The 26025-nt window shown below is 38.5% G+C and overlaps 1 protein-coding gene across 1 annotated transcript; it reads left to right on the top strand.

Annotated features, from left to right (window-relative positions):
- The first annotated feature begins 935 nt into the window (after nucleotides 1–935).
- Nucleotides 936–25786, top strand: tpo (thyroid peroxidase). Its single transcript, XM_036592642.1, has 11 exons — nucleotides 936–946; nucleotides 2954–3114; nucleotides 6236–6368; nucleotides 7212–7341; nucleotides 9482–9688; nucleotides 14795–15304; nucleotides 18671–18929; nucleotides 21157–21327; nucleotides 22490–22727; nucleotides 22994–23202; nucleotides 25683–25786. Exons 1-11 carry the CDS (start codon nucleotides 936–938, stop codon nucleotides 25718–25720), a joined length of 2067 nt encoding a protein of 688 aa, XP_036448535.1. The 3' UTR covers nucleotides 25721–25786.
- The last annotated feature ends 239 nt before the right edge of the window (nucleotides 25787–26025 follow it).

Raw genomic sequence — 26025 nt, 5'->3', positions numbered from 1 at the left:
TGGTTTGTAATGCATTTCTAATTTATGCCATGGGATGTACTTTATGATTAGTCTTGCTTCACTGTCTAAGGTTGTGAAAAAATGCTTGTAGGGTTGTCCATGTACCTTTTAGTACTGTGCAAAAGTCAGAGACCACCATTCATTTTTATAATTTCCAGTTAAAACTGCCTTTAGGAGAAAGTTTACTTTTCAGTGTCAGGAAAAAAGCAGAAAACACATATTTAGGATGAAATTACACAGAAGCCTCAGCAACTAAAGATAATGTCATTTTCAGTATTTAGTGTTTCTGTGCTTTGCTTTACTCATTACTCGTTACTGCTTCTCACAATCCGAGTAATCCCAAACACATTCAATGATGTGAAAATTAAATAAATGAAGGGTGGTCTCTGACTATTGCACAGTACTATAGATTTCCTTTTCTTTTTTAAACATAATGTTGTTGTTGTCGTTGTTGTTTTCTTCATTTTAGCACTGTAGCAATGTCCAGCTCTTTGTCCTGGCTCCTGCTTTGCTGCAGTTTGCTTTCATGCTTGTCTGCAGATGCAACTACAACATCTATACGTAGGTCACACATCTTTTACCTTCTTACTTCTTATTGTTTGGGGTCTTCTGGTTTAGTATCAGTGCACATTTCACTGTTAAAATGTCCATTGTGTTATAGTAGTAGTATATTAGTATATTAGTATATTATTTGTATATTGGCATGGTAGTGAATAGTAGTACAGTGACAATAGTATAATATAAACTGGTCAGGTGGGCTGCAATGTACTGCCAACCTGTCCAGGGTGTTTCCTGCCTTCTCCCCAGTGACAGCTAGGATAGGCTCCAGCACCCCCCAACGACCCAGAAGGATAAGCAGCTTAGATAATGTGTGTGTGGTCGAGTGGGTAGGTATACAGTAACCCTGAACAACTGCATACTGTCAGAGGTACAGTATGGTACGAAGGTACGAAGCAGGTACAAAAGTACAATGTAAATGTACCCACAAAGGTACAACAATGGTTTTAATTATGTGTACCTCAAATGTGAAAATATTTAAAAATATTTTTCCCTGAGGAAAAGTACATATTTGTACCTTTTCATAATGTTTTAAAATAGGTCAGTAAAATAAAAAGCCTCGAGATAAGATAGGATGTGTTGAGTCAGTACAACTTTAAAAAATATAATTTCAATGGATTTCAATTATAATCCCTAACTAAAGGTACCCTTGTGATATACCCTTGAGGGTACCACCCCAGTGACAAGAGGGGTCCCACCCCAGTCCCAGTTCAGTACCTTTTTTTCTGAGGATTCAGACTAATTATACAGAGCCTGCAAATAACAACCACTGTATAGTGTCTGCATGAATTGTATAGTACCAAGTACTTGATTGGATGGCAGTCCATTGTCATTACGTATTTCATTTAGTTGTTTATTTATGTTATTAAATCTAGTGATATTGCCTGCAGTTTAAAATAAATTATTAGTTACCTGTGCACTAGTTTGTTTGTGACTGTCTTAGCTCTGGTTTGAGTGCATGTGTCCCTGATGATTAACTCAAGTCTGATTTCTTGTTACTTCAGCTGCACTCAACTGGCAGCAGATGCATTATAGTTTATTCAGTATTTTCTGACGTTTGTCTCACAGAGTTTCCAACCCAGCTGTTCTACTGCATTTGGCACCTCACGTTCCCCTGTGGCTCATTTGATTATATTTGCTGACAGATTAGGCATCATCCAATTCAGATGGGATCGCCATATAGCTCATACATCCCCATAACATAATCTGGAAAGTGGAAGTGATACAGGATGTTACTGCACTATATGTGGTGAGACAGGCAGGATGACTCACTGTGTTGAACTTGTTTTATAATTCAGCCAATGAAGTGTATTTTGTTCATGTCTGTAAAGTCCTTAATTAGACACAGCGTAGGCAGGGTACAATTATACCTGTTTGCGTCATAACACAGTTTGCTATATCGGAGGACGTTTGACCATTCACCTGGAACTTTCTCATGGTGCACTAGCTCCTTGTGAGTAGATAAGCCAGAGATTAACTTGAGTTTGGTGCTACTCGTTCATTCAGCCAAGAAATCAAGACGCAATTTCAGTTCTTTAGCAGTGTGCTGGTGTGTGTCGTATTTTGAATTAAATCTCCAGCTGTGGTCCAAAGACGTGCCTAGATGTGTAGACCATGATAGAGTTAGAATATGTCGCTTCCATACCCATTTACAAAGCAAAAAAACGAATTTATAAAATGTCAGCTTGTGTTGCAAAGTCTTTGATTTGTGAATTTGGTACTTACTGTGGTCTTTTACCACAAAAGCTAAAACAAAAATGTTAAAATATCAAAGCAAACATCTACTATTCATGCATAAAGTCATCAAAGGTAAGATAAAACAGTTCATAAACAGTTTTTTCATGCCTGCTGTGGCTCTATAGCCTATGACACTCCTGTCACCCATTTACCACCCCAGTAAAACTTTCTAAATCCACCACCGACTGACGACGTGTTTAACTTTAAGTCAGTCAAGAAGGTTTGACTGACTGTATCAATTTAATTTCTTGCTTGCCATCCATTCTATATAATAACAGTTCAACAGATTAATTCATTCTAATAACTGGGCATAGTGAATTGTTTTATATATCATGAGTCATTGGTGGATATGAAGATTAAACTGTCTTTCATTTTTCATTTCATTGTATGTAACAAGAGGGATTTTTTACTGTTACAGTCTAACTTACATATTCATTCTTACATGTATATTTGCCAGGAAAACTATACAAGCCTGAACATTTGCTACAATCCTCAATAGAGGAGAGTCTTCAGATGGTCAACACTGCATTAGAACATTCCGAAAAAGGGTAAACAGCACTTATTTTCTTTTGCACAAACTATAAAATATGACTTTCTATTGAATAATAACAAAAGCAGTTCTTTTACCTTTGTTTTTTCGTTCTTTCTTTGTGAACAGCAGGAATTATACTCAGTCATCTTGCCTGCAGATGTTTGCTTTCTCCAGGCAAGCAGCAGCTACTCAGGGGATATCAAGAGCAGCAGAGGTCTTTCAAATGACTTTGCAACTTTTAAAGGATGAAGCAAGAAGGAGACAGAAACGATCTGTCCCTGTGGCAGGTAATATAGAGCTCCAGTTCAATCCAAAACATAAATTATACTTTGTAAATGATACACTGAGCTAAATGTAGTGATGTCGTGCAGACGTGATCACAAATTTTCATCAAAAATTACTGCAGTTTCCAAACGAAATGAGGTTCAGTGCATATGTGCAGGAAAACACTGCAGAGGTAGCAGCAGCATTATTGACCAGCAGCGAAATGTCAGATTTAATGTATTCACACAGGTTGATGACAGGTGCTACATTAAGTCCAGAAATGGGTGCTTTTCAAACTCAAAGGGAATATTTATTTGAAATATTGATTGTAATTGAGCTACCTATGGTCCACCTACAAATGTGCTTGTGTTTAGCAACTGTTGCAAAGTTGGGCAAGCTTTACAGAATCTTAGGGAAAAAAAAAACCATTGAGTGTAATCTGAAACTCAGAACACATTAATATTCTAACTGGACCGTTATGATGTTTGTTTTCAGTGCTACTGAGTTGCATTATGTTGTTGCAACATATACTGGTTTCATATTGATATCCGGAGGTTAACCTTGGTGTTAAGGTCACCGCACATCTTTCTTGATAAAAAATTAAAGCACCATTGTTTTTAATGAAAGTGCACACACCATCACTAACAATAACTGGGGTGACCATATACTGGCGGGGGGGTGCAGCAAGGTGCAGACTGTAGACAGCAAATTCAACATTAAGTAAAGCCAAATCCCAAACATTTTACTCTTTACATTCAGAAACACTGGAAAATGGAAATGGAATGGAAAAACTACATCACTGGAAATGTCCTGGAAAAAGAGGACCGGAGTTGTGCAAAATACTTTGAACCAGTGGTGATGGCTAAATACTGAATATACTCTTTTAATGTATTGAGTAATGTATTCCATTACAATACTTAAAAAGTATCATATTCAGAATTCAATTTATTTCACATTGATTTACTCTGTTTTCTCTGTTTCCTCTTTCAATATGTTTCCTGAAAAACTCACTTTGTCATCACTCAATAACAGAATCTTGCCAATTTGGCTATAAAGTGGACAGCTATGTGATTTTCAGTAAATGACAAATGTAACTTGTAGAGCTGGGCGATATGGCCAAAAATGTTATCACGATAAACAAAATTTATATTGTTCGATATCGATACATATCGCAGTAAATGTCAAATCATTATTTCTTTCAAGTTTGAAGGCTGATTTCCGCTCCTGGGGGGTTAATTGCTGTTTTAAACTATCCTTTATGGTCGGAACACGACAAACACTCATCAAACAGTGGAACATTTCACAAATCTGTCATGGGAGAGTGGGAGAGAGTGTCTGGTGAGCTGTTTTTACCAGCTGGAAAAGCATGGCTATTTTGTAATAGTCATAATTTAAGAAAGAAAACATTATTTTTAGCTGGTGACGAGCGCTCGGCTACCCCGTTACAAATGACATCACAGTATTCAGACACCAGCTAGCGACGGCTGGATATTCAGTTGTAGTAGTTTAAGTGGTGAACCGCAAAATATCAACACCAGACAAACAGAGTCCTCCTTTTAGGTATGTTTAAACTGAAAGCGGTGCTTTTGTGTCGTGTTTGATCTACAGTATCATTAATTCGCCGTGTCGTGCAGTGACGAAGCGCTGCTTTAAGTTAGCCAGCTGCTAAAAACAGCTAGCCTGGAAAGATAGCGCTCTCCCGCTCTCCAATGCCTCACAGCTTCCTCAGTTTACTTTTGTTTACATCAGGGCCGTAACTGCATGAACCCACTTCTTTCTTTCACTTTCGTTGCTTGGGAATGCAATACTTAAATATGACTATCCGAGCGCTGTAACAGCGCTGTAGTTGTGAGGATTGTGATTTAATGCTGCTAAAGCTGGTTAGGATGTACAGAAAGAGGTGAGTTCGCTGTAGGACAGTACAGTTACACCACTGACCTCGTCACTCAGACTCGGTCACAGGAGAACAGATTGCCTGTCGCTCCGCTCAAACAGGGAATGTACAACTCCGTGTTTCAGCCGTTGCTAAAGACTCATCTTACTCGTGGCCCCCTCCCTCTCTAATCATGTAGAAAACCTCGGAAGTGCGCCCTCTCCTGGCGACAGCACAGTAGTGTCGCTTTCCTTGCAGTAGAAAACGCCACCAAGGCTTTCGCTGAACGTGGAAGTGTGAGAATGGTGTATTATATCAAACATTTATCGAACATGTCGTATCGCTCTATCGAGGAAAAGTTATATCGCGATAATTATCGTTATCGTTTTATCGCCCAGCGCTAGTAACTTGCCATGAAATGCCTGCATGAGTCTAGTACAACAACAATGCTAAGCTTATCACTGGTGAACATGCCCACTATGAGGAGATTGTTCAGTTCCATCATCCCTCAAACTAATTCAGTAAAACTGAGATTAATAACTGGCTCACATTGATTTATCAGTCTACTCAGGCTTTAGTAGGAACTTCAGTGTTTTCATGGAAGCCTTTTCTTGAGTTCTTCTGTAGAGTACCTCAATGTGCTCATTTTAAATAGTTCATAGAAAGTACAGATGGTGTTTCTTTTAATCTTGGTATGTATTTTTTTAATTTAAATATTTTTATATTTTAATTTAGTGAAGAAGTATTCTAAAAGTATTCTTCTATAAATTCAAAAGGTAACTGGATTCTGTAACTTGGATTTATTAAATAAATGTTGTTGATAGTTTAATTCCATTAAATCTATACCAGTAAAGTGTAAAATGAACTGGAATTTGCTTTTTATTGGTGCCCTCACTGTGACACATTCTATGTGCTAAAGCTGCACATGGTCCTATCTGCTTCACAATGTATCTGGTGTGCAGTGGCCTTTACTTGATGTCAGCTAAAAAAGAAAGTTTGTGTTTTTTCCCATCCCCACAGAACACCTGATCTGGGCTAACAGTGTGGCCTGCCACATGCATACAAAATAAATAACATTTTAAGTAAATAACTCACACTAAGTTTGGCCATTTTAACAAAAACTGAGGTTTGCGCTGCAGTATCATCATTTAGAAGAATAGGACATTGTTAACGCTCTGTAAAGCTTGTTCGACCTAGCAACAGCAAAGATAGTATTTGTGGGTAGAGCGAGGAAAGGTCAATTAGTCAATCTCATTAGTTGATTTTTCCAGAGCTCCTTTCCATGGAGGAAGTGGAGCTGATAGCAAACCTGTCTGGGTGTCCTCCAGCCTTTCAACCAGCCAGCTGCCCCAAAGGTGGTGATTCAGAGAAATACCGCACTATCTCTGGAGTCTGCAATAACAGGTATGTAGCCTCTTCCTTAATAATTCATCCATAATATACTGTTCTGTGGAGCAACAAGGCGCATCTCCCAGGCTGCTCTGAAACCATCCTAATCAGCCATGTGCTCTCTCAAGCTAACTGGACCCTGGCATTTTGCTGAGGGAACAGGGCCAAGTTGATAAGATGACCCATGACAGATAGGACGGGTCAGGGCTAGTGTAGCAGATGGAGGGCAGGCTAGTCACAGCGTGAGGGGTGAGAGCAGCGGGCAAAAACAGCACTAAGTAGCACAAGAATGATGCGTTCGTGCACCAAGCTTATCAAGCACACAGAGAGACACTTAAAATCAATATTTAAACCTGTCCATGTGGCTCACAGTGGTGCAACAGACCTCCTCTGAAGGTGGCTCAGAATTCACAAATTAAAGATGAAGTTCATTAATATATATTGCCTTTTGAGCTTCCACTTGATACTCATATAAAGATAAGAGTGTTCTGGCTGTGATCACATACGTACATGTATGTTCTCATTTCTCCTGATTAGCGTTGCTGTGTCTATAACAGCTGACGAATAGCTTTATAAACAGGATCAGCTTTACTGTGCATTTAATTACTGTTTCATCTAGAGATGGTAATTGTACATAATTGTAAAAGTGGTGGCTTTATGTGTGAGTATTATGTTTTTTTTTTCACAGTGCACTTCAAGCAACCCCTGTGTCTACAATAAATTTCTAAACTGAAGATTATTTGAGTGGAAATGTAACCTATATCTCTTTGCCACACATTATGCAAAGATGTTTGTTTTCCTATGATGCCCCCAGAAACATTTCAGATCCAACATATACAGACATACTTTCTTATTCAGAAATAACCCTCTCTGGGGAGCAGCCAGCACTGTCTTGGCCAGATGGCTCCCGGCGGAGTACGAGGATGGAGAAAGCCAACCAAAAGGCTGGAACACTGGGCACCAATACAGTGGCTTCCAACTTCCCGCAGTAAGCCACAGACTGCCACCTTTATTTAATACCACAATCACAAACGAAAAGAAACATGTAGCCTAGTTACTGCGTAAAATACAAAATATATATATATATATATATATATATATATATATGTGGTTTTTATGTACATGTACAGTACTGTGTAAAAGTCAGAGACCACCCTTCATTTCAGTCAAAGCTGCCATTAAATAGAAGGTATAATTTTTTAGTGTCAGAAAAAAGCAGAAAACATATATGTGGTTACACCAAAGCCTCAACAGATAAATTAAGATTAAGATTAAGATTACTTGACCGTTATTAGTCCCACAATATGGAAGTTTCACCTCTGCATTTAACCCATCCGTGCAGTGAAACACCACATACACACAAGTGTAAACACAAATATAACATCAGATTTTTCAGTATTCACTGTGCCCTTTTTTATCGTATATCTAATTTCATCTTTTCAGGAGACTCACTTTCAGTTTTTCAAAGAAATCTGCGGGGATATTATCCATAGCTCCAAAGTTCGGTCTCAGAATTTGGTTGCATTTTCTGTTTAGGACCTGCAGCATAATGACTGGGACAGTGATTGGATTACTCCGCAAGACCCAGTTGTTTTTACAGTCATTATTTATTGTGCTCCAGCTAATTTATAATTAACTTTTAAACTTTTAATTTTGTCTTATTTTATACATATATTTTATACATATATATACCAAGCCAGTCAACTAAAACAAGTACAAATAAAGTAAGTACTTGTAAGCTTTCATTTTTGTACTGCTTTTGTCATTTCATTGCTTTTAGTGTTTATTATAATTACTGTTTTTATTGTATTGAATACAGTTAATGGCTTCTTGACAACTACACTGTCATTTTAATAATTTTTTGAACTCCAGTTTTGAAAACTCCTCTTTTTTTACCTATTTTCCATAATTTTTCCCCATTTCTCATGCAATTGGATTATCGTATATCTAATTTCATCAGAGATATCTTATGCATAATTAGTACTGTATACTTAATGACTTAACTTATACTTAATGAAATCACTGAGGAACAGTCTCTGATTTGCACAGTACTGCACATATCAAAATTACATCAGCTGACCAATTCCTCTGTCCAGTCTATTTACTGCTAGAATGTATATGATTTTGCCACTACATAGCAATCAGCATAAGGTTAAAACAGTGGAACGGCCTGCCAAATACACTAAACAGAGCACATACTTAAGAAATCCCCATTCCGGCTTATTTAGCCGCCACACACTGTCCTTTCTTTGTGGCAATCTCCCATTAAAAATTCAGCACTGTGCACACTTTTAAATATGCAGACCCTGAGCCTCCCACTCCAGAGAGGCAGCAGAACACCATCGCCATGCTTTCTCTCCTGAGTGAAAGCATTTTTTAATGAGGATGAACCCAAAACATTTCAGTGTGATAAGTGCCAGGACAAACACGCAGCTTCCCGCCTCCTGAGATCAGCAATGATGGCACAAGCGCCGTTCCACAAACACTTTGATCACGTATAGCATTTATATGAAGTGGAAGTGTTTCTCTGATTAAACTTTTTTGCAGATAAACAAAGGCTAAAAGGAGAGGCTGATTTCACCTATTCTGTGCAACACTGTACAGTAAGATTGAGGATTTTGTCTTAATGCTGTTAACTATATCAGGCCTTTTGGATTGTAGTAGATTCAATCTTTTTCACAGTAATGAAACCCGTTTCTTATCTGTCATAGCAAGACTTTATCTGCAAAACGTTAACTTTATAGGAGAAAGGTAAATACTCTTTGTTGTACGTTAGTGTAACGAGATTTTGTCTGGACTATTTCTATAGTACCATCTGTTATAAAATGTTTGCATGTATTTTCAGATGATACCAAAAAAAAAGTTTTGATCTGACAGTGCTGAAATGTTCCAGACTCTGAAACAAACTCTTTGGCCTTCCCTGACCATCTCTCAAGTAAATGGAAAAACTTAGTGTCTACATTAAAATGCATGAGCTTCAGAAAATGTTGGAAATGGTCTGAGGCCTGAAAGCTGAAGAGAGCAGCTATAAAAACAGCACATAAAATTATGGAAGAAGTTTGGAACTGAAGACATTAATCAGATTAGTCTTGTCTGCTTTGAACATCATGCCAATCATGCTTTTGAAGGTTCGGGAAGTCAGCAACAGCATTATGCAAAGCTCCGGCCAGATCACATTGGAAGATGAGGCATATTCCCAGCTGCTGGTGGACTGGGGTCAGTACATAGACCACGACATCTCCTTCACTCCTCAAAGCACAAGCAAAGCTGCCTTTCTGGAGGGTCTCGACTGCCTACACATGTGTGAAAATTCGGATCCGTGCTTTCCAATTCAGGTAACGTCTGTGTTCCAGAAGTTACAAACAAATGACAGTAATTTGCAACAAAAAATGCCAAGTGAGATATTTTCAGCTCTGAGTGCTTTGCTTTCACTTTTTAGTCTTTTAAATTGATTGACCTTGTTGCTATGATAAATTCAGTTCACCTCCTCCATATAAGGTAATATCAGAATCTGAATCTTTTGAACAAAATGTACAAGGAATTTCTCCTGGTGGAGGGATCAGCATGAATCCAATAAAATATAGAAAAATATATAACATAGACAAGTCACAGAATAATCTAGTATCATGAAAGACATGCAGATTGTAAGTATTGTAATATGTCTAAATTGTATGATCATGCATGTCAGCACTTGTTTAAGGAGAAAGTCAAACACTTTGTTCTCTCTGATATGGCCAGCCTCTATTGTCAGAGGTGTGAATGTATTTGCCACTAGTTCAGGGCAGTTGATTTTAAATGTGGGCTGGGGATGGGGTTAGATGGAGGGGTGTCAGGGCCTGTGGCATGAGTTTAAAATTAAAAAGTATATATCTCATTGATTGCTTCTTTATCTCTGTCAAACCACAAACACCAGTGAAAGTAGCGAGTCACTGAGGCGACTCTCTCCGGATAGGGCTGCGTTTGAGACTCCTTCAGGGCAGTGACTGCTCATAGAAATATGGGGGATATTACTGAGCAGTGTTGTTTTGTAACTAATCTCAGTGTCCCCAGCCAGAGGGAAGGAGGCAAGCACCATAGATATACAAAACAGCACATTTTATTCCCATCCATGCTGAGCCCCAGCACACGCCAGCCTCTGAATACTAACACTGTGAGATTCATCAGGATAAATGACAGGCCAGAAATATCAGAAAAAGTGTTGATCCATATAGTACACACTGAAGGACATAGTAACATGTAGCCCTCAACTGATTGCAAGGCAGTGCATTCTAACAAGATCATGACAAACAGCAATGATTTGCAGGTGCCTGAAATAAATTCCTGAGGACTTTATCATGTATAAATTGTGCAAATTAAGCATGCATGATAAATCCTATTTTTATCCTCATTGGGTTGTGAGTTACTGCAATAAACTCATGGCAAAGGCTTTAATAGCTCAAAATAATTACTAGAGTGAAATCTTTTATGGGTGAATTGATGGTAATTAAATGGGCAGGAGTTAAGTGTGAACACAAGCTGGAGTTTGACGTGACAGCTTACCTCCACGAGACTTTACCATTCCTGGGAAATGACCCGGAGGGCTCATATGCACACAGAAGCCATTACATTACCAGGAAATAGAGATTTGCTTGGGCCCAATTCCACCACAACCTAAACATTTCGGCCCTGTATAACTGGTTTCCATCTGCATTAGTCACGAGTGAAAATGGCTGTGTTCACATGCAAAGATTTTCGGCAGTTTGATTGAATACATCCTGAACACACATGCGCAGAGCGTACTTAAACTTTCCAATTGGGAATGTAATCGGATACAGGCGTTTACATGTTTGTTATTTTTCTATTTAACGGATTATTTACAGGATTACCCATCTCATTTAATCGGATAGAAATTGTATTCTGAATGGAGTCAATCGGACTAGCCTAGTCTGATTGAGGTGTATACATGGACGTATTCTGTTCTGATTGAGCTATTAGTCAGATTATTAATGGATTATCAGGCTGCATGTAAACGTGGCTAATGACTGCCATAGGTCAGGTTTGTCTTTAGTTGGCTTTATTGTAATGTGTCTGCCTTTATTAAGAGCAGTTCCCACAGCTAAAGGCTCCACCATTTCTTTAGCATGCAAAAAAGCAATTTACGTGATTCATGTGATTGCTTCTAGTTAGAACTAGTTTAGAATTTTTGCTTAGAATGAGTTTATTTATTTTACTGTTAGATGTTATTTATATATGCCAATTATTAAATGACAGTTATCATTTTATTTGGGAAATGCATTAATTTGTGGAATTTCTCTACACATATATGTTAACCCTCTCCAGCCCACACTAGGCTGGTTAACCACTCTGTCCCACGTGTGACATTGAAAATTAGCTCTGCACCACAAGATATTATGTGGACCTGTACTGGGAAAGGCAATGACATGTTCACTGTGACCTGCAAAGGGAAACGTCTCTGCGATGCTTTTGTTTTTGTTGTGTTTTCCTGAGTAAAAAACTTTACGGCTATGTATTTTGTGCATGGTTAGTGGAATATCACTCAAGAAAAATAGTAAAAAACTGAGATTTGTGTATGTATGGCGCCACTGGACACAGGTTGGCTGACAGAATGTGTATGTGATGAGAGAAAAAGGTCACGGGAGTGTATTTTGTACATGACTGGGCAATGAAGAAGCTGTCAGACATTCATGCTTACGTGCATTCCTACAGTATTGAATACCATTTACCAGCTACCCAAGCCATCTCCCCAAGCTTAGTCATATGAACTGCAAAGACAGTTAAGCTCTGGTGTTTATGGTAGTTGCAGTCTGTCAGGTAGATAGAAGGAATTTAAAGATTTGTAAAGATTACAGGAAAATCTCAAGATAATTAAAACATACAAACACAAAGTACAAAATGCCCAAAGTTTGTTTAATTACAGGCTGTAATGTCGTATGTAAAGCCAGCAACAATATATATTGCTTTGGATTGACTATCAAGTTAGTGTTCAAATCTTTTCACTTTCTCATTTCCCACATATTTATTGTGGGGAAATTTAATAAGCTGTACATGTCACAAACAAAAGTTCATATTATTATGGCATCTTTGGAATCAAAGCACCTTATGGACCTGGCTAACACACTCACTCATTCACTCACTCACTCATGTTTAGCAGGCTTAACATTGTCCATAAGGGGGTCGCTGTTAGCACTTATGTAGCTTTTGGTGCTTTATAAGGGCAGTGCTTTGCATCAGTGACACTTTGTGTCCTTGTTAATATTGGTGCTACAATACCCTTGTAACTGTTCTATCACCAGTGCTACCTAATCAGAAAGTTTATATACGGGCCTGAGGATGCAGTGTTGACTCTCTGACAACTTGGGCAATCATAAAACAAAATCAATGAAAAATATTTCCATTTTTAAAATGTTTCAAGCACAGAAACTGTATAGGCTACATGATTGTAATTCACTACCTCAGACATCCTCACAATATCCAGCAACTTTATCATACACTTTTTATCCTCATTGTGCAACCTTATTCCAAATCAATAAAGCCATTTCAGCTTAATAAACATCCGTCCAATTTGAATACTTTCTAAGGATGGATTACAGGAAATGCAAATAAACACATTGTGCACAGCTAGACGTATTTCTCTAAGCATGCTGTAAAGATCAAAACCGACTGCATCTTCAGTATGCGAGCCTGAAGCACTAAGAAGTGCCCCCGAGCAGCAGCGCTATTTTAGGAACATGCAAGCTGTGTTCCAGAGAAGAACTTCACAACAAGCAAAATATAGACCAATTGAAAAGAATGTGACCTGCCAGTAATCGCTGCCTGAGAATGGCCCTTTTTTCAGAAGTATTGGCCTGAACCTCTAGCCTGCAGCTATGGTAACCCCACTCAGGGGTGTGTAGCTGCAGAGTGTGCTCGTTTGCAGAATCCTCGGCTCTGAAACGGAACCAGAGGGGATTAAACATTTTAGAGGAATAAAAGGAAGGCTTTAAAACTGAGTTTATGAAGGTGAGGCAATGTTAAACTGTCAAAGCACTGCACTAACAATGCACAGAGGAACACTGATATACACTGGCCACTACATTTGAATCCTATTTAGGAGACTGTAATACATTTTTGCTTACAGGTAAAAAGTAATATTCTCATGGTTTCTTTAAGGTAAAGTCCTTTGGACCCTGTTCACCTGGTCATTTCATAGGACTTGGTTTGAACCACATGCATTTATTCCTTTGCATTTACTTATGCTGTTGCTCTTTTTGTTAGACATAGAGGAAGATGACAGTCAGTGTTTACAAGATTACAGCTGTTTAGTCTAATTAGCCTTCTGTATTGTCATTGCAGTCATGGACCATGTGCGTTATGACATATTGTATTGAGAGTGGTTTTGTTGGCTTGAAACTTGTTGACTTGTATAATATATGGCTAAAAAATACATTTCAGACCCCTTCCTGAGGTGGACTTTCAGAGGTGTCTTTCACTGATTTTTCTAAATGTCTACATAATTAAATCATTGAGATGTAAACAAAGTCTTTCAGAGTGGTTTGATGTAAAATGTGCTTTTCTAGAGAAACTGCAAGAGGAACCGCCAAGTCAGAATTGTTCACAGTGGTGGTGATGGGAACCAGATGTATGAAGAGTTTAATGTCTCCAAAGTTTCCCTCACAGAAAGCTGTTATACAAAACGGTTATGAATACGAAGCCTGATGCCTAAGACATTGTTGCCGTAAAATTTAAAATTACATTCAGGGTGTTACAAGGCAAAATAGTACCAAAAGCTTGTCATTTTCTGATTTATTACTCTTTAACCATTATCAACATCACATATAAAAGCTCAGAAGACACATGTATGTTCACTGGTCATTTGGGAAAGTAAATAAAATGGCTATATTATAGTTCATTGTCACTCCTGGTTCCTATCATCTCTGACATAAGGACCATGAACCATTTCACTTCAAAACATTCTAAATTAATCTCAGCGATTAAATTTTGAAGAAATCATTGGAATTCTCCTTGAAATCTGTTTTTAAATGTGCAATTAGTGCATTTGCACCTGCATTTTTATGTGGATAATTCTTATTTGTATATAAATGCATGAAACGGCCCGATGTAAACAGGGTCTTAGCTAAATAAATAATATACTCTTTGAGGAATCTTTAAGTAGGTGATAAAATAGGTGATGCCTCATTTGCCAAATGCAGCTACCACGTTCATGTATGAGGGCAGTAGGGCTTTTAACTTTAAAAAGGTCATTCTTTACATAAGACAGTATAAAGAGTACTACATGAGACTGTTTACAACACTAGCACACTGTGTCTGCTTGTATGACAGTTGTGGTGACAGCTGCACAGAGGAGGCAGTTAAAGGTTAACAGGGCAAACGTAAATAGAGCAATTACTCTTCTAAAACAATGCACTCTCTTTCTCTCCTCCTTATGTGTGTGCGTGCCACAGATTCCTCCACATGATAAGCTGTTTGGAAGTAAAAGCTGTCTCCCATTTTTCCGTTCTTCGCCAGCCTGCCTCAGTGGTCCAGCACACACTCTGCAAGCACAGATGCTACAGAGACAACAGATTAATTTAATCACGTCCTTCCTGGATGCCTCCACTGTCTATGGACACTCTGTGGACTTAGAAAACGCTCTGAGGAACCTCTCGAGCTCTGAGGGCCTGCTGGCGGTGAACAGCAAATACACTGACCATGGCGGTCACCCGTACCTGCCTTTTGTCAGCCTCACTCCATCTGCATGCATTCAGCAGCCCAGCACTGGGCCGAGGGAGCGGGTGGAGTGTTTCCTTGCTGGAGATAGCAGAGTGAACGAGATTCTGCCCCTCGCTGCTCTGCACACACTGTGGGTGAGGGAACACAATCGCATTGCTACACGGCTGAAACAACTGAATGCCCACTGGAGCTCAGAGACAACCTATCAGGAGACGCGCAAAATCATTGGAGCTTTGCATCAGGTACGAGCTATCGCATTACAGCACTATCTCAGGAGCAGCAGTGTGACTAGTGATCAGAAACAATCACTCCTTTCTGCATCATAGCACTCACGTCATATGAAGCGAGAAGCATCCGTTTCATAAAGCTGGGAAAATCTTCAAGTAACACAAGTCACCACAAAACTCAGCCATTAATATCAATTCATTGTTGATAAAGTAACATTTTAATTTAAGACTGGAATGAAAATTAAAAATTATTGCTAAGAACAAAAAAATAAACCCTATGGGGTGATTAAACTAAAATTATCTCAAAGCTGAACAATGATTGTAATGGAACCTGACTTCTTAAGTTAATTTATGTAAAATATATTCCATAAATTACTTATGCTTCAGAAACTTGACCTCCGAGGGGCGATTTCTAATGATGAAGCTATGCATATTTGGGTCTTATTCTCTTAACTGATTGAAAGTACATGCCTCAGCATTAGAGTGAAAATGAAAAGAGTCATAATGCTGTACTGTAAACAGTTACACATATAGATGTATTCAAATCTCTTGAATATCCACAGATATTTCATTGTTCACATCACTCACCAAATATGAGTAAATGATTTAGATGAAATACCATGAATCAGTCTTCTGACATGACGTGAAATTTCCTGAAGAAACTTTTAAGTTGGCTTGACAAAGCCAGCTAATAACATTTCAAAGGTTAAAGTAGTTGCATCACACTGTTGATTGTTTTTAATAACTTAGTTGGGTTTATATAGTAATTCCAAGTAGTTGCTAGGGTGTTGCTATGGTATTCCAGTTTGTTGTTGTGGCATTGCTTGGTGGATGCTAAGTTTCTAATTAGACCATGAATTAGTCTTCTGACGTGTTAGTGCATCATGTTACTTATTTTTATTTTTTTAGTATATTTTATTATATGTATGCATCACTTTATTAGGTACACCTACCTTGTATCTATCCCTATCCATTTTATCAGGTCCACTTTGTAGTTCTACTGTTACCACCACCTAAATAAGGCCTGTTCAGCAGTGGTCCTGGGGATTACTGATGAACTGGTTAAAGGGGGGTTAACTAATTATGCAATGAAACAGAACGACTATGGTATGTAACTGTACAAAATGCATCTACAGTACTGTGCAAAAGTCAAACACTGCCCTCCATTTATTTAATTTCTAGTCAAAACAGCCATTAAGTTTAAGTTTTTCTTTTTTAGAGATGTCTGAGAACATTAGATATAAGATAATCCACTAACATAAGGCTGGGATACATCAAAGGAGAATAACTCTTAAAACAGGAGTTAAAACTGGAATTAAACAATGGGTAACACTTTATTTGGATGGTCTACTGTAGATGCTTTGTAGATGCTCAGTCTACCTTTAACTAACATTCAACTAAATATCTATTAAAGTTGTGTGTGAAAGGTTCTATTAAATCTAAACCTAACCCTAATCCTAACTTCAAGGCAAAACCTGCACCTACTCTTAGACCTAACCCTGACCTTAATGTTGTTGATAATCAACTGAGTATCAACAGAAAGTTTGTTAATAACAGGTCATCTATAGGGCACCATCCAAAAAAAGTGTGACCAAAAAAATAATTATATTATTATTGAAATAATTAATATAGAGAAAATGGGACATTGTGCAAGACTTAGTAGGACACCAAACTGTCAAAGCTGGCAAATTCGCAAGTTAAAGAAGGTGCTGATGTTCTTGTGTGTTTGCGATTACTTGGACCACAGCAAGCAGAAAATGCAACCAACATCTACGACTGAACTTTATAGGGGTGGTTAAACATTCCTGCAAATTTCTTTGAAAAACTGAAAGCAAGGCTAGTGAAAAGAATGGAAGCTGTAATAAAAGCAAAGAGTGGACACATGATATTGTGAAATTGGGAAATATGATATTGTGTTCAGTTGTTGAGATTTCTATGTAATTTTCACTGGATGTTTTAACTGGAAATTAAATAAAATGGCAGTGGACTCTGACCTTTTCACAATACCATATATGGTGATGGGACCTAATAAGATGAGTGTAGTAACATAACAGGTGTAAATTAATGACCATTAAGCATATACACATGGCAACATGCTTTCCTCTTGTCTGAAGGATGCCATTCAGTATCTGCAGTAAAAAAAAAAAAGAAAACGTCATGCTCAGGAGCAAAGGTTCATTTATTCCAGGGATTTTGCACAAGCAGCTAGATGGATGTAGAAGCAGATTTTGTTTGACAGCTAGCCAGCTTTATTGAGAAGAGTGTAGGAGGAAAGGTTAGTTTAGTCCTTTTAGACTTCAAATCCACCTCTAAGAATTTCAAGATGCTTCTGTTCTTGCTTGCCCTTTAACCCATACTGAGACTACAGTATGCCACTTCTATGCTACAGCAGAGCTGATTCTTTTAGATGTGTAATTATTGGCAACAGGAAAATGAATGACCTTATAATTAGCCAAATGATTTGCAAAATGGATGCAGGAGCTATTCTCCTCCTTTCAGTGCATTGCTGTATTGTTCCAGTTAGACCAGTGCAGCAATGCTCTGGAGTGCAAACAGAAAGGTGATTCACCACACTGGGCAGAGGCAAAATTTGGGGATTAACGGCCTTGAGCCACACAACTAAAGCCTGTCCTCTTTGAGCAGTCTCCGCTGGATCAAAGAAACATTTCATTGCCCACAAAAGGATCTGTAAGGTTGAATGCAGCTCAGGCCCCTTAAATTAAAGTGGCAGAGAAAGAGACTCTGAAGTGTTACAAGAGAAGAAGTAGATGGAATACATCAAGCAGAGTGCACTGTTTTAACAAAGTCCCAGAGGGCCTGACTTCACAAAACCAATAAAAACGCTTTCCACTTTCTGCTACTGAGGCTGTTACATTATAGCTTCATGGACAGTGAGTTTTGATATACACATGCCTGCTGCTAAGGAGATGGTGGGGAGCAACACTTCACTCAGACAGGCATGTGTCATTGTAAAGCCTGCTGGAACATCTGCAGTGTGGGTGTTGAGATTCTGGAGGTGAGCAGGGCTTATTTTAAATGATGTTTTTAATAAACTGATAAAGCCAGATGATTTTCTGCAGCATATCAAAGAGGAAGGAAACAAGCAATCTTATCTTATCTCCCAGCTCAGGATGTCTCAAATTGTGATCTCAGGCACCGATTTCAGTTGAGTACGTGTATAGACTTCTGTGAGAAAACCTGGCCTCAAACTCGACCTACTAAAATCTGTTATCGTAAGGTTATCTGGAATTTCAAACTATCATTTGATGCATCTTTTCTCATCTTGTAGGTGCAGTCACTTGAGAAATGAGCACTAGAAGTTTCTGAGATCTTCTCCTGAAAAGATATACAATCATAAGAGTACATTTGTCCACTTTACAGATCATAACCATGAGGGATTATATTCCAAAAATCCTTGGAAAAGAAGCTTTTGATCAAACTATCGGACCTTATGAGGGATATGATGAGACTATAAACCCTTCAGTTTCCAATGTGTTTGCCACCGCTGCATTCCGCTTTGGCCACGCCACCATCTCAGCACAGATGAGGAGACTGAACGAGAGTTTCCAGGAGCATCCGCACTTTTCCTCCTTGAGTCTACATCAGACCTTTTTCAGTCCATGGAGGATCATCAGAGAAGGTACCTCACCCTCTCTTTGACGTGTTGCTGCTAGCTTTACTTCATGGCAGTCACTATATGATTTTCATGAGGTAAATTCTAGTTGAAGTAGGAAAACTATCTAACATTATCTGGTTGAATCACAGAGGCAGGACAGTGGACAAAAATATTGAATTTATCAATATTAAATTGTGACTGCTCATCTGAATCAAACTGTGAAGTCCTAGTAGACTCATTAGGGATGGCACTGCATGATTTTTCCCCTCTTTGGTATGTAACTCTAGAATTAATTATCAGAAGTGCACATACTCCTAACTGGCATGTCCAGAAGGCATTTTCTGTACTTGTCAGATTATAGAATATAGAGTACAACAACATGGTTTTAAATGACACATGCAAATACAGAGGCTGCAAAATAACAAAGATCTGTAAGACAAATAAGAACAAGACTAGGCAAGCTTGGTTTTGCCGGACCGCAGTTGGCTGCGTGGTATTTGTGTGTTCGGTACAGGACATAAAAACACTCCAATTAACATTTTAGTCCACTTGCCTGCAGGGTATGGTAAATGCCCACAGCAGCTTTTTACCAGCCACTTTATATCAATAAATACAAGCATACTGGCATAATAACACATTCTAATGTCTAATTTCCTGTAATGTATAGATCTTAATTTATAATTTCTACTCGCACAAACACACAAATGTCTGCAGTGTGCTGCAGTCACACAGAATCATGTGAAGTCAAGCAAATTTACCATTTGCACTTGAAAGTGAGCGTTCTTTATCTACTAGCATATAGGCTAATAGCACTATCATAGTAGCATCCAAGCTAGCTAATGTTACATTGACAAACTCTTACAAAGGGTTAATTCTAAAAAAACAAGATCAACACTTAAAAACACTATTCCAGTGTATAATCTTGTGTAGGCATTTGTTTTAAGACCCATGTCCTGTTTTAATGAATGTTTACTGCTTTCATTCATTATTTGTATTTTAGCTCTACATTCATTTAATTAGGTGTAGACAAACACTCACTGTTCATCTTGGGCAACACTTGCGCTTGATTTAGTAAGAGACAGCGATTCTCGTAGACTCGTAGAGACAAAAAAATGTCTCTAAATAAAAAATATCTCTGAATAAGGTTTAAAAACACTCTGGGTCTGATGTACTTAAGCTTCTGAGCAGGTTTCAGACATAGTTTGGACACATTCCTGCTGCACAAGCCTAATCATGCAGTTTCTGGGTCCTGCGCATGGAAAAATGCAGGTTGTGCTTCTTATGCTCATGCATATGTGTGTAAAGAGGGCCGCACAAAACGTGGGAGGACTGCACAAAAATGGGAGAAATTTTGCAAGTGTGTTGGAAATTGAATTTTGCTCAATTTTACAACTGTACTCCAAATAATTTGTAATTATTGATATTAATTAATTTTTACACATTTTCCAACTAATTCATTTCCCACCATTCCTCCCAGTTGTCTCTTCTCTAGTTAACTACTTATTATACGCTAATATCTAACTAGGCTGAGCTGACATTTAAAGTAAAAATTATGTTCTACTTTAAATCAAGTATGTAAAAGAAATCTTAACAAATTAATTAATACTTTTAAGTATAGCACAGTTGTTTGGTCTCAAATGTCTTTAAAATGTCTCTTTGGCTTGTAGTATATACAAAAATGCAGTTGAACTCAAACTATAACGGAGTGATCGATGGCTGGTGAAAAGCTATATGAACACACCCTGTGATATGTGTGATCGTCTGTTATTGTCTGGCAATTGCAATTTCTTTTTTGAGAATGGATCATGGCATCTCTGCTTGATACACTGCAAAATTTGTGAAACATCCCTCAATGTACATGTGTGAGAAGACTTACAGTATATGTACATCTGGCCTTCTGTATATGCTTTGATTGTAGAAGCAACACCATCTCAGATTTGTTTGTATTGAACAGATTCCTGGATGGTTATTATTGATCCAGAAGTTGATTTTGATCTCAGATTTTTTTTCCTACAGTAAACCTGTTTTACTGATGTATATACACAGAGCAGGTGAACATTGATCAGTCTAGATGTGTGTTAGCTCTGAACGCTCTGTTTGGAGCTTTATTCATAGTGCACATGACTTAAACATCAAACCTTTGAAGATATTTCTGAATGCTCTACCTACAGTGTACCGTATTTGTTGATGTGTGTAAAAGTTCAAACACAGCCTCCTGGGCTGATTCCTGGTTGGCGTTTACGCACTGCAGGAGGATTAGATCCAATACTGCGAGGTCTCCTGGGCAGGCCTGCTGCCAGGCTGAACCAACAGCACCTGATGACTGAGGAACTGACAGAGAAGCTGGTGGTGCTCAATATCCCAGAAGCACTGGACCTGGCAGCTTTAAACCTCCAAAGGGGACGAGATCATGGCCTTCCAGGTGACTGCACAGCCATAACCGTTACAGAAATAACACTTCACTTGTTAAGACACTTGATTTTCTTTTTTTTTTTTTTTTTCATTTTTAACACCTTTCTCCACATGCGAGCGTTTAGTATTGCACATTTCTATTTTGGCTCACATCAGAATTCTTTCATTTTCATGTGTAATCCTTTGATGTTGAAATTTTTGAATATTATCACAAGTGATCACATAAAATAATATAACATCACAAGTTTACTTGAGATCACATATGAAAAACGTGATCATGTGCAAATTTAGGGCATAAAGTTGTCACATTTTATTCACGTGCACAAATAAACACATATGAAATGTAGAAAAAAGTCATTTCCAGTCAAAATGGGCAGTAAGTACAAGTTATTCATTTTTAAGTATCAGAAAAAATACACAAAAACCTCAAACACTTATGTGTAATATCAAATCTATCAGTATTTAATTTGTCCGCTCTTTACTTTGTGCACTCTTCTGCACTTTCCATCCTTCCAGTCTTAAAACCAGCCAGTCACAGCTGTGTTCTCCCAAGAAAAGCTGCTCCCAAACACTGTCATTATTTCCCCTTCAAAGAGACTCTAACATTCACACTAACAACTACACAAACTTAACTGCCTTCAGTTTTTTCAGATGTGTGTCTAAAATTGGAGATATTTCTGAGGATGTTAGATGTAAGATAATCCACTTACATAAGGAAGGGGTAGGCTGAACGAAAGTAAGTGAAAAAACAAGAGTTTCCAAATCTGGAGTTCAAAAAATGATTGAAAAACACAGAGAAACTGCAAAAATAGGTATATAAAGAGAAAGTGAGACTCCCAACAACTGTGCAAGACCTGGTAGACCACCAAACTGTCACCTTCAGATAAAGAGGAGAAAATCAAGCTCCACTCTTGCTTCAGATCTGAAAAAAATCCACAGGTGTTTCTGTCCATGCTTCCATGAGAAGACCATTTTGGCTAGAAATAAAAAAAATGAAATGTCTCAGATTTTTGCACAGTACTATACGTAATGGAAAATTAAAAATAAATATGACTCAAACACCATCATCATTAAAAGACACATTTTACAGACTGTACAGAGATGCTTCAAGCGACACTTCAGGCTATCTAGTCTATGTGCCTTTAATATCATCCCTATCAACTGCATTTCAGGTTACAATGACTGGAGGGTGTTCTGTGGATATGACAGAGTGGAAAGCAAAGCAGATCTGAGGGCTGTGGTACGTGACAGGGCTTTGGTTGAAAAGCTAATGGATCTATACGGGCATCCCAACAATATCGATGTGTGGCTGGCAGGGCTGGTGGAGGATCTGCTACCTGGCGCTAGGACTGGCCCTCTCTTTGCATGCTTGATCGGAAAACAGATGAAGATGCTCAGGGAAGGTGACAGGTAAGACGGTGAGGCCACTGTTATTGTAAGCAATGAATTGTGCGTTCAATGCGGAGGCCTTGTCAAATGAAAAATCATCTCCAAGTCCCATCATGGGTAAACTGCACTATTTTACAGATCAATAAAAGAGAGAAAAGGTAATTTTCTCTGTATTAAAGTGTTGAGACCTGCAATTCAGTTTATACATTTTATTTTAAAATACAGAACTCTGTAATACTCTCCTCAGTGACCTAAATGGTATGCCAAAACTACTGGGCCTGTTTCAGGTTTTGGTGGGAAAAGCCTGGCGTGTTCTCTTCACGGCAGAGACAGGAGCTCCAGAGGCATTCCCTGTCTCGAGTCTTCTGCGACAGCAGTGGAGTGACAGAGGTTCCCCTTGATCCATTCACTCTGGGAACTTACCCTGAGGACTTTCTTTTGTGCAGCAGTGTACCATCATTAGACCTAAATGCATGGAAGGAGGAGCCTGAAAAAGGTAGAACATATTCCTTTACATAAAAAGCACATGTAGGTTTAGGCTCCCACAGCAAGAAATCAAAATGGTGTTTAAAACCATGAATACTAAACAGAGGCCATCATTTAAAGATGATGAAATTACACAGATAAGTCAACGAGAGAAAAAAAATGCCTATTTACTCTCAAAGTGAATGGCTTAAATCTCTTCTGTTCAATTTGCGGAGCTGAAAACCCTGCAGGCTCCCAGGTGAGATGGAGAATGGCTAGTTTCTTCCAAAGCTGACAAATTCATTGTGTGGGATTCGTTACTATGGTTATACTTTAGGAAGGTGCTATATTTAAGCACTAAGCGAGCCAGTGAAATTTAACAGCTTTTTGAACCACTGCTGCAAGATACCTTTGATTGCCTTGAAAGAAGCATCTCTTAAATATATTGTAGACTAAGCTGAACTGAAAGCTCGGCTTCAGCTAAATCTTAAAGGGTCCATATTCTACATTGTTCTTGTAGTTTCCCCAAGTCCATTAATGATATTTGTTTGAGTTTATGTACCAAAAACAGTAATAATTAATTTATACATGACCATTTTGCAACCTATCTTCATCCCTTAGAATTAAACACACCCACACACATTGTCTAAGCCGCTTATCCTTCTGGGTTGTGGGGGGTGCTGGAAAATATCCTAGCGGTCATTGGGCAGAAGGCAGGAAACACCCTGGACAGGTCACACGGACATACACAATCTAGAAATAAACACTATGTATGTAAATAATCTCTGTTTTGATTGGCTGCCCTGTAAAAGGCTTTATAACTTCAATGTAAGCAGAACTAAACTGCTGTAGGCTGAATTGTTGGTTTTTGTGATATCAAAGTGGGTTGTTCTTAATGTATGGACTTTGTAGTAAATGTAATGTCATGAAATAATATTTACATATTACATCAAAATTTGTTTTTCCACGATATGGGCCCTTTAAAATTCTCACATTGATGATTATAACATGTATCATACCATAAACAGCAATATTAATGCACAACATGCTCCTGTTATGGTCAACAAAGTTTTCAATGCTTTTAGGCATGACCTGTGAAATTGCCTGTAATTGACCTCTTGGATTGTTATTGAGCCTCTTGATTGGAAATCTCAGTATCCTCTTTAAAAGGTCTTTAGAGTCAGGAATTTTCATGGGCTCGTAATCTCTTTACCTCTGGAACTCTGCCCAGTGGCAAATATCGATCCATTAGGGAACTGTAGCTGTGCCAAAACAGTGAGCGTATTCACACCTGTTACACAGAGGTGTTTATCTTTATAATGAGTAAATACATATTCATTTGTGCATTTGAATTTCGAGCGTACTCCACAGTGCAGGGATTAGTTTATAGTGCACGTGAGAAAAGCTGCGTTTGAATCTCTGCCTGCTGTGGATTCCGTTTGTATAAATGGAAGCACTTGTCATTCTGCATAGTTCCAGATATAGAAGCAGAGGCAGATTTACTTTAGCCTGGTCTTTTGACCTCTGAGGTCCTGCCATACTCTAGACCTATCTCTAGTGTTTATTCAATCTACCTCTGCAACCTGGCTATGTAATAGGCTGCTGCTGGACTGCCATGGGCTGAGATAATGTCCTTGGGAAAAGATAGAGGGAGGAAATGGATGTCATAGTAATGCCTGGGCCTCAGGCCGCTGAGGGCACACATATATATATCTCTCTCATGGTAAGGGGCTCCCGACTGACAAAAATGGCTCTTTTCTCCAATGTGATTGCCTTGACATTCTCAAGAGGTATACAGCAAATAGGTTCTTTTAATAAAGCACCAAACAAATAAAGCAGAGAACACTGTGAATTACACTCAAGAGCCCTTGTCCACCAGAATCCTCTGGATGGGTTCCTGTTTTGTTCATTTCATCTGTTGGGGAAAAAGTCTGAAGAGGATATACATCCATGTCTGCTGGATTCACGGGTGATAGCAGATTCTAAAGTCACAGTGCCGACCCCAGAGTAGAACATTTCAGATATGCCAAGAGACACGGCTTCAAAATGACGCTTTTACGGAGCCATGCCTAGCTTTAATTGCTCATTGCTCTCTGAAGTGAACTTAAACGTCTTCAGAAAAGTGCTTCAGACGCACCTCAGAAAGAATCACACATCAGTGCTTCCTGATTCATGCAGAGCGCCAGACTGTTTAATGTATGGCAGCATCTTCTTTAGTTCTTTAACGGGAAACGCAGGATGCATGTCAACAGTGAACACCATTCTAGAGCTGGCAGATTTAGACATCTGATTTTTCTCTGTTTCTCTCGATAACAAACAAAACAGAAATAATGAAAAACACAGTTTCGATCGTGAAATTACCACAATGCCTTGATTGATGGAGGTCAGCTCTGTCTTAAACTAATTGTTGTTTAGAAAGCTTTTGAAGTGCTTTGTGTACCTGGTTGATGTTGTTTGTGCAGTCGCTGTTGTTGCTTTCAGTGCTGTTTAATTAATTTCTCCTGTCTTCAGACGTAAGTGACTTGGACAGCGCAGAAAGGCATGTATGACAGAGGTCATCTGAGTGTCCAAAGGTGTCAACATCACAGCTAGCTGGAGGTGCACTGGCGAAGGTCTGTGCTAACTCCCAGCCGCAGCAAGAAAAGCAGAACAAAACCCAAATCAAATAAAAAGAATTGTAAAAAAAATCCAGTTTGTGAGTGTTTTTACAGAATGACAAGTATGACACATATTTATGGACAAATGGGCAATTTCTGCACCATATGCATTGATATAAATTTTGGCAGCTCATTTAGCCTGTATTATTAAATACTGGATTTTCCTTGCTTTTTTAAATGAAAGAGTTTCATCTCAT

The sequence above is a fragment of the Colossoma macropomum genome, unplaced genomic scaffold (genome assembly GCF_904425465.1).
Source record: "Colossoma macropomum unplaced genomic scaffold, Colossoma_macropomum, whole genome shotgun sequence".
Classification (NCBI taxonomy): Eukaryota; Metazoa; Chordata; class Actinopteri; order Characiformes; family Serrasalmidae; genus Colossoma; species Colossoma macropomum.
Note: the sequence above shows the minus strand (reverse complement) of the source record. Positions and strands in the feature narration are given on the sequence as shown.

Bases quoted from the DNA above. Each gene is read 5' to 3' on its own strand.
- tpo (XM_036592642.1), top strand. The intron at 15,305-18,670 runs GTACGAGCTATC...TCCACTTTACAG, and splicing joins TCATTGGAGCTTTGCATCAG to ATCATAACCATGAGGGATTA. The intron at 23,203-25,682 runs GTAGAACATATT...TCCTGTCTTCAG, and splicing joins GAAGGAGGAGCCTGAAAAAG to ACGTAAGTGACTTGGACAGC.